We start from the raw sequence: 20390 nt of genomic DNA, 5'->3' as shown, positions 1-20390 counted from the left end.
TGTTCAAGGCCAGGATGGATGGGGCTTTGAGCAACCTGGTCTAGTAGAAGGTGTCCCTGCCCATGGCAGGGGGGGGTGGAACTAGATGGTCTTGAAGGTCCCTTCTGACCCAAACCATTCTATGATTCTATGATTATGACAACCCTCCTCAGTCTTGTGTTTCTCAAACCAAATAAATCCCATTTTCTTTCTAGCCTCTTAAACTTTGCAGTTATTCTTCTCAGCTCCCTAATTAATTTTAGTGGGAATTATACTTCTTTTCTCAGTAGGAAGGAAAGACTATAGTAGCCAAGCTAAATTCTCTTTAGCACTAAGCAAAATGAAACAGACTGCCACACTTGACATTGCACTTTTTATACCTTATATACATTTACGCTGTAAACATCTGACAAATTCACATTTTAAATTACACTCTCAACTTTTGTCCATACAATAAAATAAATTTATTCAGTTCTTATATTGTTGGAATATCTCAATTTCTCTATATATTTAGGAAATATGCTCAAAACAGCATCTTGAAGCAGGAGATGATCTTTTATGTTCCATTTTACAGATGAGGAGTCACTGAATAAACCATCATCCAGAGCCACATACAATTAAATTAGCAAAGTTGGGAGCTGAATACAGATCTCCTAAATCCTATTTCAGTGCCTTGACTTGAGAAAATAGGCTTCCTTCTAGCAGAAGCTGTGTCTGAAAATGGCAACCATAGGCAGCTGCCACATCAATATTACAAAAAAAAAAAAAAAAAAAAAAATAAAGGATTAGCTATCACTCCTTTAGCATGAAACCAAGATTTGTTTTAACTTAATGAGTGTATTTCAAATTTTGATCTATTTCAGCAAACCTGTAATTAATTAGAAAAAGAACATGGATAAACTGTTCATTTTTATATTAAGTCTGATCTTTCAAAACCTTTTTTTTTTATTTTAAAGTTTATAAAGTCAACAAACAATCAAAAAAGCATAGAAACTTTGTATCTCTCCAAAGCGGAAACTAATCACAAAAGCCTTTTCATACCATGTATGTCTGAACAACTTTGCCACTACCTTCATTTAGAAAGCAAATTTAAAAAAAACATGAGAATACCCACCTTGCTTTCTGATCCACTGTTTTCTCCTCCATTAGTCATCAGTTCAAGGATTTCAGGAAGGTGACCAACCAGGGCATCTAACACCTATATAAAGAAAGGCTGCATAAATGAGGTCTGTAAATTAACTTTCTGACATCTCTTATGTTACTGTTCTGTCACATCCGTATGAAAACAAGCAAACAAAAACCCCCAAAAAGAAGAGATGCAACATATTTGCATTTATTTGCATTGATGAGGAGGACTGGGATTTTAAATTGATGTTTTAATGCAGTAAGTAATATAAGTATTATAGGTTTCAGTTTAGGAAAACAAACTTACAGTTTTGATTTATGTGAATACCACAGTCAATGCTTTCTAAACTACTCAGAGCATACAGTATTTTAAAATGAACATTCATTCTTAGAAAGATCTGTATTTTATAGACAGTTAAAAGCCTCAACAAACACAAAAAGATGGTTTTTTATATTTGTCAGCTGAATCCCAAAAGCAATTTTTCCTGCTTTAAGAAAAACTGCAGTTGATAATTAAAAATAGGATATATAGCCTGTATTAATAGAATAACCCTAGTTCAAATGTTGTAATACTTGAAACTAGATTAGAAAAGTACATAATTAAATATTTTTGGCACCAATTCTGACTGAGGTTGTATATAAGATAAAGCACAAAATATTTTTTATTACTTAGATAACTGTATAGGGATCAAACCAAGGAATTTTTCAAAATCACCAGCTGCTTCTGAGTCTCAGCTTTCAGGTGTTCAACCCGAGAAATCTTTTAAGATGGGTCAGAATTTCATAAACTACATGTTCTATGAACACTTCTAATTTCCTTGAAAATGTCTAACAAAGGGTACCAAAACAAAAAGGAGCACCTGAAAGCTAAACTCATTTTTCCATGCCATATCCAAAGATCCTACACAGAAAACAAAAAAGATCAACTATCAGAATAACTGGTATCAGAGGAAATGGTGATTTTGTCTCAAACATAAATATTTGTCTTTTTTTTCAAATCCAGAAGAGTCTCACTGTATTGTCTGCAATATAACTGATTTATGTTTTACACAGGTTAAAACTGAGGTACACTAAACTAAGCTGTCTCATAAACACTCACAGATTCTGTACCAGATCTTGGACTGAAACTCTTTCTATAAATCTTGATCTTTGAACAATACACAACTTCTTCATCTCCTCTTCAATTGAGGAAATTAAAATAAAATGAAGCAAAAACCTTGAACACTATCAATGATTATTTTAATATAGTACCAAAACTAAATCTTTTCATAGAATTTGTAAGGTAATAAATAATATAACAATTAAAACAATTTAGAATTAATATTTTAAAAGCTAATAAATTCAGTGTGGGTTTACTAAATTCAAACACTTTCCTATTTTCCTCCTTTTTATTCACAGAAGGCTGGCATCTTTATGAAGTGTCTGTTAAACAGAAGTAAAAGCTATTGATCATTTCAGTTACTCTACTGTTTTACTGCAGAGTTATTAAACATCAAGATAATCTGCTCAATGTAACAAGCAAAAGAAAGTTCCAGTAAAAGTATATTACCTCCAATGACTCATCCTGTAATAGTGTAACCAGTTCTTTATGTATTGTATACACACCAGAATTTAAAAGCTTAGCAACCTAAAAAATGACAGTAAGATAGCAAGGTGAAACATTCTTTAGTTCCATGGCACTACAACAACTATACTCCATGTGCTTACTTTACAGCAAGCATGAAGAAGGGATGCAGAATTGTTTAATATCAGCCTTCTAAAGTTGTGTACTTTCCAATTGATCACATTACAAATATGCTCATATAAAGAACATAAGTCAAGAAACAGGCCTATTATCTAACCATGAAACATGCTTTTAGTATTAACTCTGTTTCACATTTACCAAAAATTTTTAAGACTGCACTGCAAGGCTAGAAAAATTCCTTCTGGAATATTCAAATGTTGTACTTCATGCTCCTTAGGAGAGTTAACAGTCAGTCTGCTATATAATTTACAAAAGATAAAATATTTAAATTGCCTTAGCCTGTGCTGGATCTTAAGTTTCCCTAACCTTTCCATCTGAAGTTTTCACTCCTTAAGTCTTTAGTTTTTTTGACTGTGATTCATAAGTCACATACAAATTTCTAAAAAACACCAGCAGTCCATCTCCACACTGTTAAAAAGGTTTTATAGCAAATATGGGAAAACTTGAGGAATGAGATTTTTGCCATATGGAATATTTAGATGATGCTTTTTAATGGTTTTCTTTATTTATATAAGCCAAGTGAGAATAAGAGCTTACTTCCAATCAAGATGAAGCTTTAAGGAAATTGCTACAGGGAGTTTATTTTACAAAAAAAAAAAAAAATAATCCACCTAGCAGTGAATGCCATAAATTACTCATTTTTGGTTGTCACATGGTTGCCTAGTTATGGTGTTAAAATTAAATCAACCAGCACTAAATGTACATTCAGACCAAGGTATAATTTTACAGGTTTTTTAAAATGAGCTAAAATACTTTGCTTATATTCAGGCAGTACCTTAAAAGTGTTATACATCTAACACAAAATGTGATGTAGAATTAGATGCTAATTTCACAATTTCAACAATTACCTTGGATTATCATTCATTAAGACAAGGCATCAATAGGTAACGAGAATTGGAAATCCACCCACCTTTCTTATAATGGTGGAAATAAAGCCGTTTATGCCTCTACTAGTGATTTAAATGCTTCCAGCAAGCTGCTAACTTACCAATTTCCCCAGCAACAAAATGGGATAAAAGGCTAGCTCAAGGACTGAAACACACGGATTCTCAGTAAAACACTATGAAAACCTTGAAGATCTCCCTATATGGGTTCCTACAATCAGGAGAGAGTATATTTTCACTTCTGGAATTCACTCCACATAGCTAATAATAGCTATGCAGTTCTACGTTTTTTAACTTTTATGAAAATAATACAGTGGAACTTATGTAAACTGAATGGAATAATAAGAATACATATGCTTTTACATCTGCATGAATTTCCAAGTAGTTTCATGTTAAATTGAGCATTTAACTTAGATTTGATCCATATAAATATTCTCCACAGAACACCAGCATACACCAGCAAACTGTACAGATCTAAAGTAGGTTTTCAGGACCAGAAAGTGGCAAGTTCCTTTCTCACATTTGTCTCATTGTTTTCTAACACCATTGAAAACCTTCAGATATTGCAATTACTACAATTGTTTATGTTTGTGGTACTAGACCATAAGTTTCTTCTAGCTTTTGCTCCTTAAAAGCTTACCTAGCAGTAGGCTCTTGTAGCCAAATGTCCCACAACTTAAATAGACTAATGTGTGTATATGGGCTATATACAGAGGTTAGAAGGGACTGAACACCGTTGACAAACTAAATAATTTCAACAAGTTTTCTCAAGTCTTTTTATTTTGGTTCAACAGCCACAAATATAAGATTAAAGAAGAAAACAACATAAAATAAAAACATGTAAGTACTAACAAAGAACCATTGCAGACTTACTTCATAGAAGCTTATGGCCATAGTATACCTGACGGGAACTTCAGGGTCATGACAAAGGCAGAAGAATATAGAATACAGTTCTAAATGGAAGTTCTTTGGATCCACAAAAACAATCATGGCCTGTGGAAAGATGAAGTCTTTTATTAACTGTATGGCTAAAGGACTACACTATCAGAGATTATTAGATGAAAACACTGAAGTACAACCAGCAAGACACTTGGGAGATAACAGGTTGTGATTTTAAAGAGGAAGTGTGGCATTCTTGATGGCCATGTCAAAACACAGGCACTAGACAAATTCTGGAGTTGAGAACTAAACTGGATTTACTTATCTTCTAGACATGCTGCAGGCTCTTCTTCTGAAGACATAGATTAAAACCACAAGATATAAAACCTTAGTTTTATAAATATGGTTAATGTTTCTGTACACTAGCGGAAGCTGCAACTGGAGACTTGAAAACCAAAGAACATTTTAGCAAGCAGCAAAGAAAGAATCTGAATTTCAACATAATTGTGTGCGTACATACTTTGTTGTTGCTCAAATAAACCAAGAGATGTCTACCTACATACAGGGTGCTTGTGTTTAAAAGGTAGAATAAAAACAACTGTCTACTGGCTCTTGGTGCAAATATATTTTCTTTAAATATAAATGCAGAATGTCAAAATACAAAGTAGATTTACAGAAACATGAGTGGTAAGTTTAAAGACCTCACATAAACTTGAAAAGACTTTCTGTATTCAGGCAGGAACATGACTAACACATGAATCTAACCATTCAGATTCAATCTTCAACTCCCTAAAATGCCATGACACAGCAAATGCAAAAACCTAGCTTTGAGTGGTTTGAAACTGGGGACTCTGTTTCACAGCCATTTTCTCAAAGCCCTTGTGCTAAGGGTTTGGAGAAAATGTGCAGGAAAGAATGAGACCAGTAACCCCTTAGAACAGCATTCTCTCAGCCAAAACTTGCCAATAATTTTCTGAGGGTCTGCAAAGAGGAATCTTTCCTGGTAACTCTTTTGGACGACCTCTACTTTAAGCCACTAACTTGAACTTCCCAGGAGAGAGGTAGAATCTAGCTCACAATGTACAATTTGAGAATAACTTCTCTATCACTCATGCAGTCCTATTTAATGAATATATGCACGACACAAATTAGTTAACCTTAAATTAATGTTACTTACTGGAAAATTGTAAGCACAGTTCTTCCTCACTGAAATATACTTCTTTTCCTGTTCCAAAGTTTGAAGTTGTAGTTGATTATCATTGTGTCCATTTTCCTGTTGTAAACCCAGTGTGGAAAGCTTCTTATAGAATTCCAAAAAACGTAAGTGCTGTTCCGGAGTAAAAATGCCTAAAAAAAGAGTTTACTTTCCTCATTACATATGCTATTAATAACGTCCCAAAACAAATCTCATTTACAAAAGTGTCAAATATGTCGATTTTTATCCCTCCTCCCTGCCACCTTCTGTCTAGCAGAGTGTCATCAGTACACGATACAGAAAAAGTGATTACAGAAACATGACAGCTAACTATAACAGAGTGAATCTTAAATTCTGTTTACATAATTCTTGAAATACTCAGGACTTTAACTGCAGGATTGTGAATATGTTTGTTTGTTCCACTAATACTGGTTTCTTCTTGATTAAATTTTTAGATCTTTATGGAACTCAGTCACATGATGAATGCATGGTTGCAGAAAGGTGAAAAATTAGGCCATGTTGCTACAGATAATAAAGAGGTATAAGAATAAAATAGAAAACTCAGAACAAACTGGAATGCAACTAGCAAGATGACTTCAGAAACTACAAGTCATTTTATAAGTGCATTAGTAATAAGAGAGCAATCAAGGAAAGGCTCAGTTTTCTACTCGAGGGAGAGGAAAGCTATCAGTGATTGGTACCAAGAAGGTTGAAATGCTTAATGCTTTTATTTTCTTTCTCAAATTCCACTAGTATCAACAGGCTCAGTACAATTAATAACTGTGACAAAGATTCAAATTTTAAGTAGAGAAGGAACAGGTCAGTGAATACTTAAATAGAAGAGGTTTTCAAACCATGCAGGGTCAGACGTGCTTCACTCCAGTATTCAGAAGTATTTAAAGTACTAGCTGCTGAAATCTTAAATAAGTGAGATATCAGAATGGAAAAGGGCTAAGTTGTACTGATATTTAATAGTTAGAGAGGTGAAGGACAAGCCATATAATTACAGATCAGTCAGATTACTTTCAGGTTTTGAAAAAATTCGAACAACAACAAAAAAAATATATACTTGTAAATATCAAAAAGAAAACAAGAAAACAAGTAGCAGCTAACATGGCAAAAGCAAAACTTGTCAAACTGATTCCATTTCCTTCTAGTACTGAATAACAGGACCTGTGAACAGAAAAGAGGCAGTAAAGGTCATGTTTTTCATAAGCAAAATAAGGGATCAGGAAAGAGAGATTAAAAACTATGAAGGTGCTGCAAAACTGCTTGGAAAAACAGTTAAGGGAAAGTTACCCATGGTTCACTGAAAAGATAGGCAACTGTATAAAGAAAGGTCTATCCTAGTTCTGGTACTATTCAGTATTTTCACTGGTTTTTTGGATGTTGGATTAGAGACTTCCTTATTCAATATTCTGATAACATCAACCTAGGAGGGAGAGTGCTTATTCTTCAGAAAACAGTTTAAAATTATCTGTATCACCTGCACAAGGCCAGGAAAAAGAAAGACTAACTAGCTGTCAGACTTAAAAAAAAAAAAAGGCTTCATAGGCTGCACTTGAACAAATAATGTCAAACTATCACAAACCGTTGGAAAAAAAAAAACAACGCAGTTTTTCATACTGAAAAATGTAAACAGCAATATAGCTTGCAAGACAGATGAAGTAACCCCTTCACTTTGGTCAGCTCTCCTAAGGTGTAACACTTCAAGAAAAATATGCACCTGCTAGACAGAGTTCAGAGATGAAGAGATCAGCAATTAAGATGATGACTGGGAAGACATGATAAGAACAGGATGGACTGTCCTAGCTCTATGTTTCTGTAAATAACAGCTTGAAACTGTGGAACAGCCCTTTTGAGTTCTTTGTAGTGAAGCAATGGTCACTTTAATAGTCTCTAACATGATCATAGAGGATCATTTTAAAGATCTGTAAGAAAGATCAAAGGGTTTAAGAGCCTAGGGGGAAATTCTCTATAATGTAAAACCATGATTCTGTGCTGTCCCTCTCCAGGTAAGCTCTGTGTAGAAGGTATATGGTGGGCAGAATGATCAAGGAAAATTTGCTGTGCTGAAGTGAAAACCACAAAAACTACGGGAGTCATCCAACTCACAAGCTCCAGAACATCCAAGAAGGAATCAAAATAAATCAGTCAAACCAATAAACACCATGTTTCCATCTCCAACCCTGTCTGAACAAAAAACTCTGTCCCTGTCTAAACATAAAAACCCCAATAAACAGATGGACACCCAAAGAGGAAATTCACAAAATCCAATATTTATGTAATAGATGATTTCGGACTTTTACTTCCGTATTTCCTTTCCTAACTACCATTTATTTCATTTGATACATTCAAATCTGGATATTTTCCTAGGGCTTCAAATTCTCCAATCTTCCCTCACTTTTAAGATTTTTTTTTAAAAGAACATTAAATCATACCATATAATCCATTACACAGTTTCCCTAAATGGAAAGATAAAGAAACTAGGATAGATTCATCTGCTTTGAAGGATTTTTCACAGAATGATTTCACTAAGGGGAGCACGGTTTGACTCCTATCATCTGAAAAACAAAAGAAATTTTAAAAGTTAGCCATTTGTCAACATTTTAAAAAGAGCACAGAGAGTGGACTTCCATAATAAGTTATGAAAAATCTCATTTAACATGCTCAGGAGTATTTTTGGCAGGCACTCACTGGAGGCAGAAAACAAGTGGTATAGAAAATGACAAACATACTACCATAATACAGGTCCTAATTTGAATACCTTACCTGGTTTGGTTTTTTTTAGGGACAAGGCATCCCCCAATAGAGGATGAGACAGAGAATAAATGAACAGTCACTAACTTCTCCATTCACCAAGAATACAGGGAGAGAAAGAATACTGCAGTACTCCTACAGTAAGATTTCCTACAGTAGTAGGAATACAGGGAGATCAGGACCGAACATGAACATGACAGTAAAAAGAAAAAATCTGGATATGCTGTAAGTGAATTTTTTCAACCTACTGAGAAGAGGAGGTTGAAAATCTTTTGGTAAACAATAAATTCACAGAGAAACAAAATAATTAAGGGCAAAGGAAAGAAATGAAATAATTTAGAAATTAAAGTCAAATCCAAGCACTCTGCCTCCTTATAAAGTAAAGGAGTAAATGTTCAAAGAAATTTGTGTGTTTTGACTTGTTTTAAATAAAACCATTGTATTTTAAAATGTTCAAGTTTTAAAGGGATTAGGATTTTTTAATGGTAGATCAACACCAAAATTCAGCAAATAATTATGGCTGAAAAAAATATTTAGGTTGACCTGAAGAAATATTCTGATATTGTGGGAAAGGAACCCTAGGATATAATTTTGGGTCATCTACCTTCAAAATATTCATTTTCTAGTTCAGCCATGAAACAAAAAACTACACAAACCAAATTTCTAGAAACATACCCCTTACAAACCTGTAAATAATCCCTGATTGCTTTCTCTAAGCTTTTTTCAATAGCTAAAAGCAGTATTTACAGCAATTGGGGGGTGGGGGAGGAGGAGTGAAGACTGAGAGGCTCAAAGAAAAACACAAACTTGATAGCATCAATGCAAAGGCTCAATAGTTTCAAACTTAACTTACTATCATACTTACTGATATAAGCACTAACTGTTAAAAAGTCCATTTATGGTATTCTACCCAAAACTATCTTATTTATTTATGTACTCCTCCATATGGCTTATATGCAATCATGTATTTTAGTAATTCATCACCAAGTTCCTGAACAGTAAATATTTGCTCCTCACTTATGTATCAGGAAAGAGTAGTAGAGTCAGTAAGATGGGAGTGGGAGTGGGAAATGTGGTGCAAAATACAGAGTTGCTAATGAAGATAAACAACTGAAGAGCTTGGAAAAAGACAGTACAAAGAGCAAAGTGGCAAATAATGAGCAGTGATCAACAATATAAAATATTTTTTTCATATACACTATAGCCATGATCTATCACATACCTTGCTGCTTTGTACTTTTCCAGTTGTAAAAAAAACCCCCTAAAACCAAAAAAAACCCAGCAGAGAGCACAATTGGAACAGAGCCAGAAAAGCTGGCTGTTACTGTCTTCTCCATCCTCCTGAAAAAATTGAGATGGAGCAGTTGACTGGAGGACAAGGCACAGCAGTTACCCAGAATGTTGCCCTATACTGGAGCAGTCACAGCAGCTCTCGTTCAAGTTTGCTCCAATTAGTGTTGAACTGAACTTGTGATGAGAACCTGAGAGCCATGCGTGTAGGTAACCCACCACCACTATGTCAAAAGAACCACATACAACAGAGAATTTCTCCTTCCTCACATGAAGACACAGACACTCACCCATACACCTGGAGAAGCATGAAATATGCATGTTGATCAGAGGAAAGATATAGAGCGCTAAGAAGAATACAAGAATCTGTATTTTCTGTTTTAAATACAGAAAAGCTTTATAAAATACACGCACTTTCTCATTGCAAAGAAGAAAGCTTTCAGGGCCATAGAGTCACAAGTTTAAAGGGATTTAAATAGTAATTGCTGATGCTTAGTACCTCTAAAACCCATCAATTGTGCATGTTGCAGTTTATGGGACATGAAGAAATATTTTCTGTTCCAAAATTTACAAATGTGTTTGACATATAACACTGGATGTTAAAACCTGCCAGGTTTACTGATACCCACACAAATATTGTATCATTGCCCCAGTCTGGGTTCTTCAGTTCAGAAGGCAGGCTGCAGTCTGGAGATAGGACTAGCTTTACTTCAGTTAAGAGGCAAAAACTAGTTAACAGGAAAAAAAGCATAAGCAATGTCACCTATTGAGCTAACATTTTGTATTCTGTGTATTAATAGCGTTAATACTAACAACCCAATATTCCTATTATTTATACAGTAATTTTACTCATTCCATTTAGCCAGATTATATTAGAAACTTCGAATAAGAAAACTGATTTTGTGGACAACTGGTTCACCTTCCCTAAAACTTACTGTGTATAAAGCACTGCAAGACATGAAATACATAAAGGGTAAAACAATAAACACATAAAATCACAAATGTCTGAAGAATGCAGACAGAACAAAAAGCATTTAAAAACATTTATAAGATACATTAAAGCATTAAGAACTGGGCTAGTAAGCCTAAATTAAATTCTTACCTGCATCAAACACATCAAGCAGATTCACTAACGTCTCAAAAGCTGCAAGGCGTACACTGCTGCCCTCATCTCTTGCCAGTTCTACTAACTCTGGAAGCACCACAGTTTTTGTTAGTTCTGTCCTGCAAAGTGAGGCAAGCAGTCAAGAGAAAACTTAGAATGAAACAATATTGCCACAGCAAAACAGAATTCTTCCTTGAAATACTAATTTAGATTTTTTGGGGGTAGTGAAGAAGGAAAAACTGACAAAGTTGTAAGGAAATGAAAATTAAACTAAAACCTCCAGTCTATCTCAGGACTTTTTTCTTTGTCAGCCAAAGAACCATGCACATTTAAAATGTGGAACTTCATCACTAAAAAAGCATTCAAATTAGCTCAAAATAAATCAGAGAAAATGCAGTCTGGAAAAACTCAAAGGAGCCCAGCTACTTCACTGTGTCAGTAAGAAAACTGTTCTGATCAATATGCAGAAAATTCTCAGTGCGATGGTCCAAAGCCAAAAATTATTAAATATCAGTCATGTTGGATTGAAGTGTCTGGAAATCTTATGCTTCAAAGATGAGACTTCTTTACAAAGGGTAAGCAACTACTGCTCAGAGAAAACACGGCTTCACAACTAGTCCAAACACTAGCTTTTAGGCTTGTTTTAAACTAGTAAAGAAAGGGTTCTGCTTGTCTCTTTTTGCCTTGGTAATTACTAGCACTGTCTGTATGTGTGACAGTCCTGACAACTTGAATCTATACATTGGCAGCAGATTGCTGTATTAGAGACATACTTAGAAATCAGAGTTTAATCAGAGAGATGACTAAGGAGGGATGAAATACTCTTGACACAGAAACATTTGCGCAGTAAGGTGACTGGCATAAGACAAAACGAGATTCGCTTCCTGGAGCAAAAGTATAGCTTCTGTAGAAGGTACCAACCAGCATAATTTCCCATGTCCCAGTGTATAACTGATTCTTGATTGCTTTAAGAAATTAGAAAGATCTTTCCTGCAGCCCTACTATCAACAAGAACTGGGAAGACATACCCAGTATTTCCACAATATTTTTTCTATCACGCCCATTTTTTTTATTTATAGTAGTCAAGGTTTCTAGTATTTGAATTTATCTGCATTTGAGTGAAGAAGCCCACTTTGTCCTGTTCTCATGTACAGCCTCTTGGTCTGCTTGTCAATTAGTGAAAGCTGTTGTAAGCACCATATCTCAAGAACAGGATCCCAGCAATTTATAATAGCCAGGGATCTGGCCCCCCACAATTATACTGCCCAAAACATAAAGCTGCAGGGAAACACTCTGACAAAATTACACTACATGAGCGTTAACCAAGACGACAAAATCAAAACTATGTTCGACACTGTGAGCGACTGTGTATGAAGAGTTTAGACTCTGTCATTTCAATCACAGGTTTTAATACATAACCGATCACAACCTCCAGGATGCCAGATTTTAACTGAAATAAAAATGCCCAAAATACCCCTTCCAATCAGACGAAACAAGTAACAGCTGTCCCTTTTTTAAATCAATATGAAAAATAATACTTTCAAACATTTATAATCAGCATCAGTGATTTGCGCCTTACAGAGTTTATTATTGTTACCAGCAAATCAAGATGTAGCTTAACAGTATTCTTCCAAAGAGATGATTAATCATTCATATAAAATTATGAGAAAATGACATGATAGCATTTAGTGGTAACATCACTAAATAGTAAAAATAAGCATTGGAGCTGTTGTCACATTATGCCTTCAACATTTACCTAAAAATGAGCTTATTTCTGTTTATTTAATTGCCTTCATTTTCCTACTACCTATTCATCCTCAACATGAAACACTGCAATAGTTTACATACTGAAAATACCAACAGTTCACCATTTCTTAAGAGATTAAAGCATCTAAATCATTGGGAAGGGACTAGGCAAACACCTCAGAGAGACAACAGTGTATATGGATACATTAATGCTAAAAATAAAAGTTGGGGAGGAATTAAATAAAGGAAAATATACAGAATGGACCACTAACTGATAACTCTGTATTTAGCCCTATTAAACCACTATTCTAAGGCTGGGTAAATGGCCAGTAATACCGTCATTTGCCACTGCATAATATCTAGGTTGTTTTAAGACTTTCAGCTCCCAGGTATAATAAATGCAACTAAGTTCATTTTAAAGACACTAAATAGAATGAAGAAAATTTTATTTCCTTTCCAAAATGGTCACTTGTTAGTATACGATATTGCTACCTTGTTACAAATGAAAACAACTTTTTTGCTTCTTCTTTCACACTGCTTAGTATATGTTGAACTGAAAAAGCATCTGGAGGAGGAGTGAGGAAAAAACCACAAATGCACACATTTAGTTCTTATTTTAACACCTGGCTGTACAAATACCTATCTTAAATGTAAAATAAAACTGCTGAAAGCAAATTCACACAGATTCACACAAACTGTGAGTGTTTCCAAGTGGTTACCAACAACAACATTTTCTGCTCCTCACTGAGCCACAAGGCAAGGAAATCTGTGCAGCTGTACATTCTTAAAACAAACAAAAAAATGTTTCAGTAATATCTGAAAGGAATATTCTCTAGCTATATGCATATCCTAGATAAGTTATTTTACTCAGAATAACACACTATTTAAAAAAAAATAAAAAAATTGCTGTATTATGTGTCACAAATAATTTTCAAAGCCAAATTCATATGATTACTTCTCAGCTCTTGACTATAGCAGAGGTTAACTAAGAAGGTTAGAGGAATCCATGGAAATGCAGATGGTATCTCAAATCAGACACCAAAAAAATCTCATGGGATTGAGCAATAACAAATAAGAAAAGAGGAAGGAGAGTGACTGAGATAAAAACATACGGCCTAGGAATGGTCAGGGGAGAGAAGGGTAGGACTACATCCTAAATCAAGACCCAGAAATTGGGGGCAGGCAGGGGTGGGGGAGAAATGCTTTGCAAATATGTTTCTGTGGCTTTCAATGCTGGTGGCATCAAAAATTTTCAAACTAATATGACAGTTAGAACCATCCCTCCCTTCAAAACTCAGTAGTTATGGAAATAAAAAAACCTGGTCACTCCCTGAAGATAAATAGAACCCTCTCTTTCACTCATCTTTAATCTCCCACTAAACAGAATTCAATTTTTAAGATACATAAAAATACATGAGATACATGCATACAATAAAAATAAATGCATGCGCAAAAAATCCAGTAATTCAGTTTAGTAAAATGAGTGTTAAATTTCCAGTTTTACAAATATCAACAATATCAACAAAAACTACATTTCTTTTCTGTAATCACAAGTTCTTTTAAATTTAAAGCCATTCAATATGGAAAATGTTAAAATGATTTACTGTGCTAACTTACATTTTGTTATAAAAGAAAATAAGTACAAAAACAAATGAGTAACTTCACTGAGATGAAGTTGATGAAGATGAATATTGTGTTTTCACATTATTCACATCCTCTCAACTTTTGCAGGACAAGGACCTTGCAGAAGAGATGCCTGAAGCACATATATAAAACTATTTTGTATGCAATAAAGACAAGTTTATCTAGGAATCTAAAAATTACTATCCTGCATGACCTTACCAAAACAAAGTTAAATTAAGTACATGGCAGTAATGCTTGGTTCTTGCTGTGAATATTCATTCCCTATATCCAAGTAAGCTAAAACACTGCCTGAACATAGACTTTTCCAGTATTCCATGGCTGAGAGGTAAATAGCATTGCTTCAGGAATTTCTGGTGTTTTGTTTTTGTTTTTGTTTTTTAAATAACTCAGAATCTAAAGCACAATATAATTCTCCATTAAAAAAAATAAATCGTTCCACAGCCACAGGAAGGCATCTTTTCCACAAACACCAGTACTAACAAACTGAAGTGCTTATTTACCATATCTTTCAAATTACATTTCAGTTTCAGCCTCATCCTTGAATTTACTCATAAATTCACAATTTTAAAAAGCCAGAGGGACTCTTAAGATCTAATCTATCCCTGCTGTGTAACACAGGGCAGGGAACCTTACTTGATAATTTCTTCAAGTCTGTAAGAGAAGCTACTGCTTTTTTGTCTTCCTGACACAATAACAGGTAGACAGACCTGGAATTTTAAAATATTTGTTCACTCAGAGACTAATCCTGTGTGGGTAGTTAACATGTTCTATTTATTAAAATAAAAGTTCCAGACTTTTTCTATTCCTAGATGCGCAACACTGAAGCTTAGAGTAAAAGTTGATACTGAACTGAAATTTGCTTACGAAACACATTTAGCATCCTTTTGCAAAAAAACTGCACAGTAATTATTAGAAACTGCTAATACTTGCATAATCCTCTTCCATTTTTAAATAAGCCCAATGACATCAATGGATAATTGAGATGATTTCAAGAAGCTATAGATGAACTCCTTATTTACAAAACCCTGTTGTTTGTATGGTTCAGCAATTTTACTATCAGAGAGAAACAAAACTCTGAAAATGGAAAACAGCCAACTGCCATCAGCCGATTCCTAAGAACACATCTGTACACTCCAAATTCATTACTGAGTATGAATGAATTAAGTTAGAAATCTTAAAAGCAGTTTTTAGGCTACCATTAAATAATTTAGAGACAGATCTTGCATTTAGAAGCAGTTAGGCAAATTGTACTCACCCTATTCCTTTAGCTATATGTTCCAGTTGCCGACACATGCAAGTTCTAACTTCATATTCCACATCCTGGCACAGTGATTTTACCAAGGGAAGAATCTCTCTTTTAATGCTAAAAACGTGAACATTTTTTATTACTATACAGAACAAGAATATATAAAATCCACTCTGTAGTACTCAAATTTTAACATACATTACTTCTAATGGCAATTTTTTTAAAACTAATTTATCACACATGGTAAATGATTGTTCTGAGAATTTGCAATTATAAAAGAATACTGTATGTCAGACACAAATATGTGCTATAAAGAAACAGAAAAGGGATTATTTATAGTCATTATAATTTGTTCTTATTTCATCTTCTTTTTTTTTAACTACAAAAATAGTAGGTAGGCTTAGAGATGCTGTCCTCATTTAATAACCATCTTCAGTATAATTTTTGAACAGCCACTGTAAGAATACAAAGAATTATATAAATGTAAGTGCAAATCCCAATTAAATGTCTCTAATACCTAATCTTTGGTATGCAAGTATTGCCAAAGAGGTATTTGGGAAGAAAGTAGAAAAATAATTTAAGATTAAAAGCTTCAGTACTGCAATGCCTTTATGCAAGTAGACCCAAGTATTCATGTTAAATCAATGGCAGATACAAAATAACTATTCTGAATTCTGTTTAAGTAAAAACACATACTACAACTTGGCAGAATCAGCCATTGTGTTTCCTTTCACTGCCCAAGATGCTGTCATGAGTACTCATAAAATATCTCTATCCAAATCCTTATGTTGTTGCAAAACTCAAGAGAAATGATATGAAGACATAGACAAGAAAATTTTCAAGCCAGCTTGCACAGCCTCCACTCATTCCAGTGAAAATTAATTTACTTCTTACAGAAAAATGTGGCCTCACATTTCAAAAAATTGTACAAAGTCTTGGGAGTTTGGCATTTTAGAATACTCTGAAGTAAGGACTACTTCCAAAAAAGACTTATTTTTAAGTAGCTGTTGGAACAGAGAGTAGAAAAAGTAATGTTCTATTCCAAGGTCCTGACTTTTTCAGTACTCTGTAAAATAACCTGGGAGTCGTGTGAAATACAAAAGAAAATTTTTTAATTATAGTATAAATTTTACAAGAAAAAATGGTGCCATTCCGAAGAAGAATGTGAAGATATGCTTATATATTGCCCACTCCTGAGGCCAGATACATCCCCTGAGCCTATACGAAGACCACTCCTGCAAGGGGAATGAGAGTGTGTCATGAATCTTACTCAGCCTGCCACATTCTGAACCTGTGGATCCAGGTCTGTTTTCAGCCCTCTGAACTGCACTCAGAGCCCTCTACTAGAGGATCAGTAAGTCCCAGAAAATTCTCAGCCATCTTCTTAACATCTACCTTCTGTACAGAAACGGCGCTACTATCTGTTCACTGAAATGAGGGGTTTCCTACTTCTGAACAGCAAGGAATGATATTAAAGAAACCCAACAAAAGAAGGTATGATTATTTAACTTATTATGGCTAACTCTATTATAATTGCTCATAAGATTCCAAGTAATCTGGATAGTCACTTTATTTTCATGAGAATGTAACATCAAATAAATAAAAGCAATTGTGATTCTGCCAAATCTACAAATTTTGAAGATAAAGATTTGAAGGCTTTGGTAACATTCTCAAAAAATACTACTTTATCATGTTCATTAACTTTTGCATGTCCAAGAAGTGTAGTCTACATAACAAATGAAGGTGTAGATAGCTTCCTTTTGGTTGCCTCTAGTTCTTTTTTAATGAAGAAAAAAATCATAATTTAAAGAAATTTATTCCTAAATGTCTTGTCATGGTCCTGTTGTTCATCTTTACCTCTCAATTCTTGCATTTTGGGGCAGATAAAAATCATTACTAGAGTGGAATTCCTTAGCTAGACGTGGTTTGTGTGCATTTAGTAGCCCTCGGTGGATTTCTTTTGCAATGCAAAATCACATGTGGCCAATTCTCTGGCTAGGAAACACATTTGGTGAAATGGTCATACTACTGTAAGACTGGGTAAACTGTCCAAGGAATGTACCATACCAACGGCTTTGGGCAGATAATTTATTCAGGTTTACTTTCATCATTGCTTCCCTTTTCTGCACTGCTGTCCAAACCCACAGACACTGAATCTAAGAGCTGGACAGTATCAGGCAACAACAGTGGCTCCTGATACATCTCCATATAACTAGGGATAGAAAAAAAATATATCTACATGTTAAATTTGGTTAGACAAATAAAAAGTTAGGAACAGGATTCTTCTCTTTATGTCAAGAAACTCTAAGATGATGAAGTTGTGTTTTGTCTCTGTAAATTGCAGAGAAATCCACTGTTTGGCTTTTTTCCTAGTAGGAAAAACAATATGGAAGAATGGCATGAAAATGGTAGCCATTTCAACCTGTGGAAGAACATACAAAGTGAAGTTATAAACTGATGAACATCAGCAAGTCTGAATATGCTAGTTATATAATGAACATTTTTTTATTAATTAATATCCAGATAAAGGGATCTGTAAAAAGAAAGCATTTAATTTTTGCAATAAAGTCTACTTTTCTTGTAGTAATTTTTGCCCACTAACAAAGAAACACTGGTGTATACTGTGGAATGAAAATATATGTAATGTCTACTTACATATGAGCTTCAAATTTGTTAGCTAATTTTCCCATGATTTTACAACTAACTAAGCGGGACTGAAGTGTTTGAGAAAGCTGTGCTTTGGAAACAAGTGGATTCAGGATCTGTATGAAAGAGAAAAGAAGAAATATGAACAGAAGAAATGTAAGCAGTAAATAATGCATTTCTCTTCTTAAAAAAAAATAAAAATCTAGAAAAACATATCCCAAATGTCATCTACCCCCTTCATGAAATTAATCATTACTAACAATAATGATGCCTATGTACATTAATAGTCTATTGGAAACCTGTATTTAAAATTCAGTGCTAATTATAGCATATTAAACCCATATCTTGGCCCAAATAGCATTTTATGATTCACATCACAGCCACAGTTTTACATTTGTCTACTTGTGTCTTTATTTTGAGACTAAGTTGTATATGAATATTTATAACTATTAGCTGGTAATTTTCACAAAAGTTGCTAAATACGTTTCTGCACAAGAAAAAAAAAATATGCAGAGAAAGGAAGAAGAATTCTCTCTGAGGTTCTCTCTCCTAAGTTTTCCCAGGAAACACCTCTTCTGATGTAAAGTATTGAGGCAACGATCCCTCTCGATTATGCATACTTTGGGAATCCGTAGGGAAGGGGTTTCATTTCCATACAGACACAGAAAACCTGCATCTTTATTGGAGCTCTGATGTCATTTGTTGTATCACCTCTGTGGTGCCAGAAACAAACAAAGGCCGGCAGAACATCATATTTAGATATCTTATTTTTTGCCCAGGAACAATCACAGAAATCCAGGTGGCAGGCTAAGATGAACATTACAGACAGGTATCTCCTGTAGTCTGCCACAGTTCCTGACTCAATCTCTTTTGCAGAGCTCCACAAAAGGATAATAGACAGGGCAGGGAAGTCCGACAATATTCTAAAAGCGTTTTTCTCCTACTCTTACCAGCTGAAATATTGAGGTGAGGGCATCTTACCACTGTAAGGACAAATAGGTCGCCCAGACTAGAATTAGTACATAAGGTATGCTTCTAACTATAACACTGCATAAAGAAACATATCATTAGTTATCTACAGAACTGTGTATTACTTGTTTGGTCTTTGAACTATGACAGCAAACACACTATGTCTTGTAACACTAACTCGAATTACTGATACAGACACAGTCTCCCCCGTGACGTGGCTGTTGCCAGAGATGGGATACTGGGTTAGGCTGAGCTTTGGTCTGAGACACACACCTTTCCTTATGTCCTTGGAATCTGAGATTGTCCTATGATTTTTACTTACAAAAAAAGTTAATAGCTAGAATATTCCAAGTTTTCTGATACAAAGATCCTTCAAGTAACACGAAAGGCCCCTTTTCAGATTCAGGTTTCTGTATAGCTGCTGAATCAACACTGCTTTATCAGTTGTGACCTTCCCAAAGAAAATTTTTGTGGAAACTTACAGATGTGTTCCTAGAGACAAATCAGGGGAGAAACTCCATCTTGTTTAGATGGCACCTTTAAAATTCCATTACAATTAGATTTTGGAGGTGACTAGAATAATTTCCCAGGGTTTTTTGTTTTTTTTTTTCCAAGATAACTTTTCACACATTAGAAGTTTATTTTTTAAACTGTGTTGGATTTCAATTACCCACTAATTTTAATGAGTATTTTTATACTATGCAAACAATCATATCTTTAAATCTTCATATTGTTTTAAATTATAAACATACTAAAATATGCCTGTTGCAAAGCTTTTAAACTTAACAATGAAATACAAAAACTTAAAACTGAATAAATTAGCTGAGTAAAGGTGAGTGACATTATGACTTAATGAAAGATTTCCTTCCTCTTTCTTGAGCTACACAGTGAAAAATTAAGAGTGTTTGCAAGCCATTAGGTTTTTGGTACATCAAGAACAACTGAAATACACAATGAAATGCATCTCTAGCTGTCCCATTTAGCAGAAATCAGAATTTTAGTCCAGTAGCAAACAAAATGTAGTTTCTTCATGAAGACACAGAATGAGACACTATGCTGTAAACCAAAACAGGATACATGAAAACATGTTACTTAGAATACTAACTGCAGTGGAAGTGTTACAGTAAGTAGTCTTTATTTGCTGAAGAACACTAAAATTTTTTAAGGTGACCTTCCTG

General features: G+C 34.4%; 1 protein-coding gene across 1 annotated transcript in view; it reads right to left on the bottom strand.

Moving 5' to 3' along the window:
* The window catches only part of PPP4R4 (protein phosphatase 4, regulatory subunit 4), a 70666-nt gene that overhangs the window by 14820 nt on the left and 35456 nt on the right, over positions 1 to 20390 (bottom strand). The window contains exons 6-13 of the mRNA XM_010583881.1: positions 18253 to 18359; positions 15607 to 15714; positions 10959 to 11080; positions 8248 to 8370; positions 5789 to 5958; positions 4606 to 4725; positions 2654 to 2731; positions 1094 to 1177 (exon numbers count right to left, since the gene is read on the bottom strand). Of these exons, the coding sequence (XP_010582183.1) occupies positions 1094 to 1177; positions 2654 to 2731; positions 4606 to 4725; positions 5789 to 5958; positions 8248 to 8370; positions 10959 to 11080; positions 15607 to 15714; positions 18253 to 18359 (912 nt within the window). The remainder of the gene's footprint in view (positions 1 to 1093; positions 1178 to 2653; positions 2732 to 4605; positions 4726 to 5788; positions 5959 to 8247; positions 8371 to 10958; positions 11081 to 15606; positions 15715 to 18252; positions 18360 to 20390) is intronic.

This window comes from Haliaeetus leucocephalus, unplaced genomic scaffold (genome assembly GCF_000737465.1).
Source record: "Haliaeetus leucocephalus isolate CR32 unplaced genomic scaffold, Haliaeetus_leucocephalus-4.0 Scaffold932, whole genome shotgun sequence".
Lineage (NCBI taxonomy): Eukaryota > Metazoa > Chordata > Aves > Accipitriformes > Accipitridae > Haliaeetus > Haliaeetus leucocephalus.
Note: the sequence above shows the minus strand (reverse complement) of the source record. Positions and strands in the feature narration are given on the sequence as shown.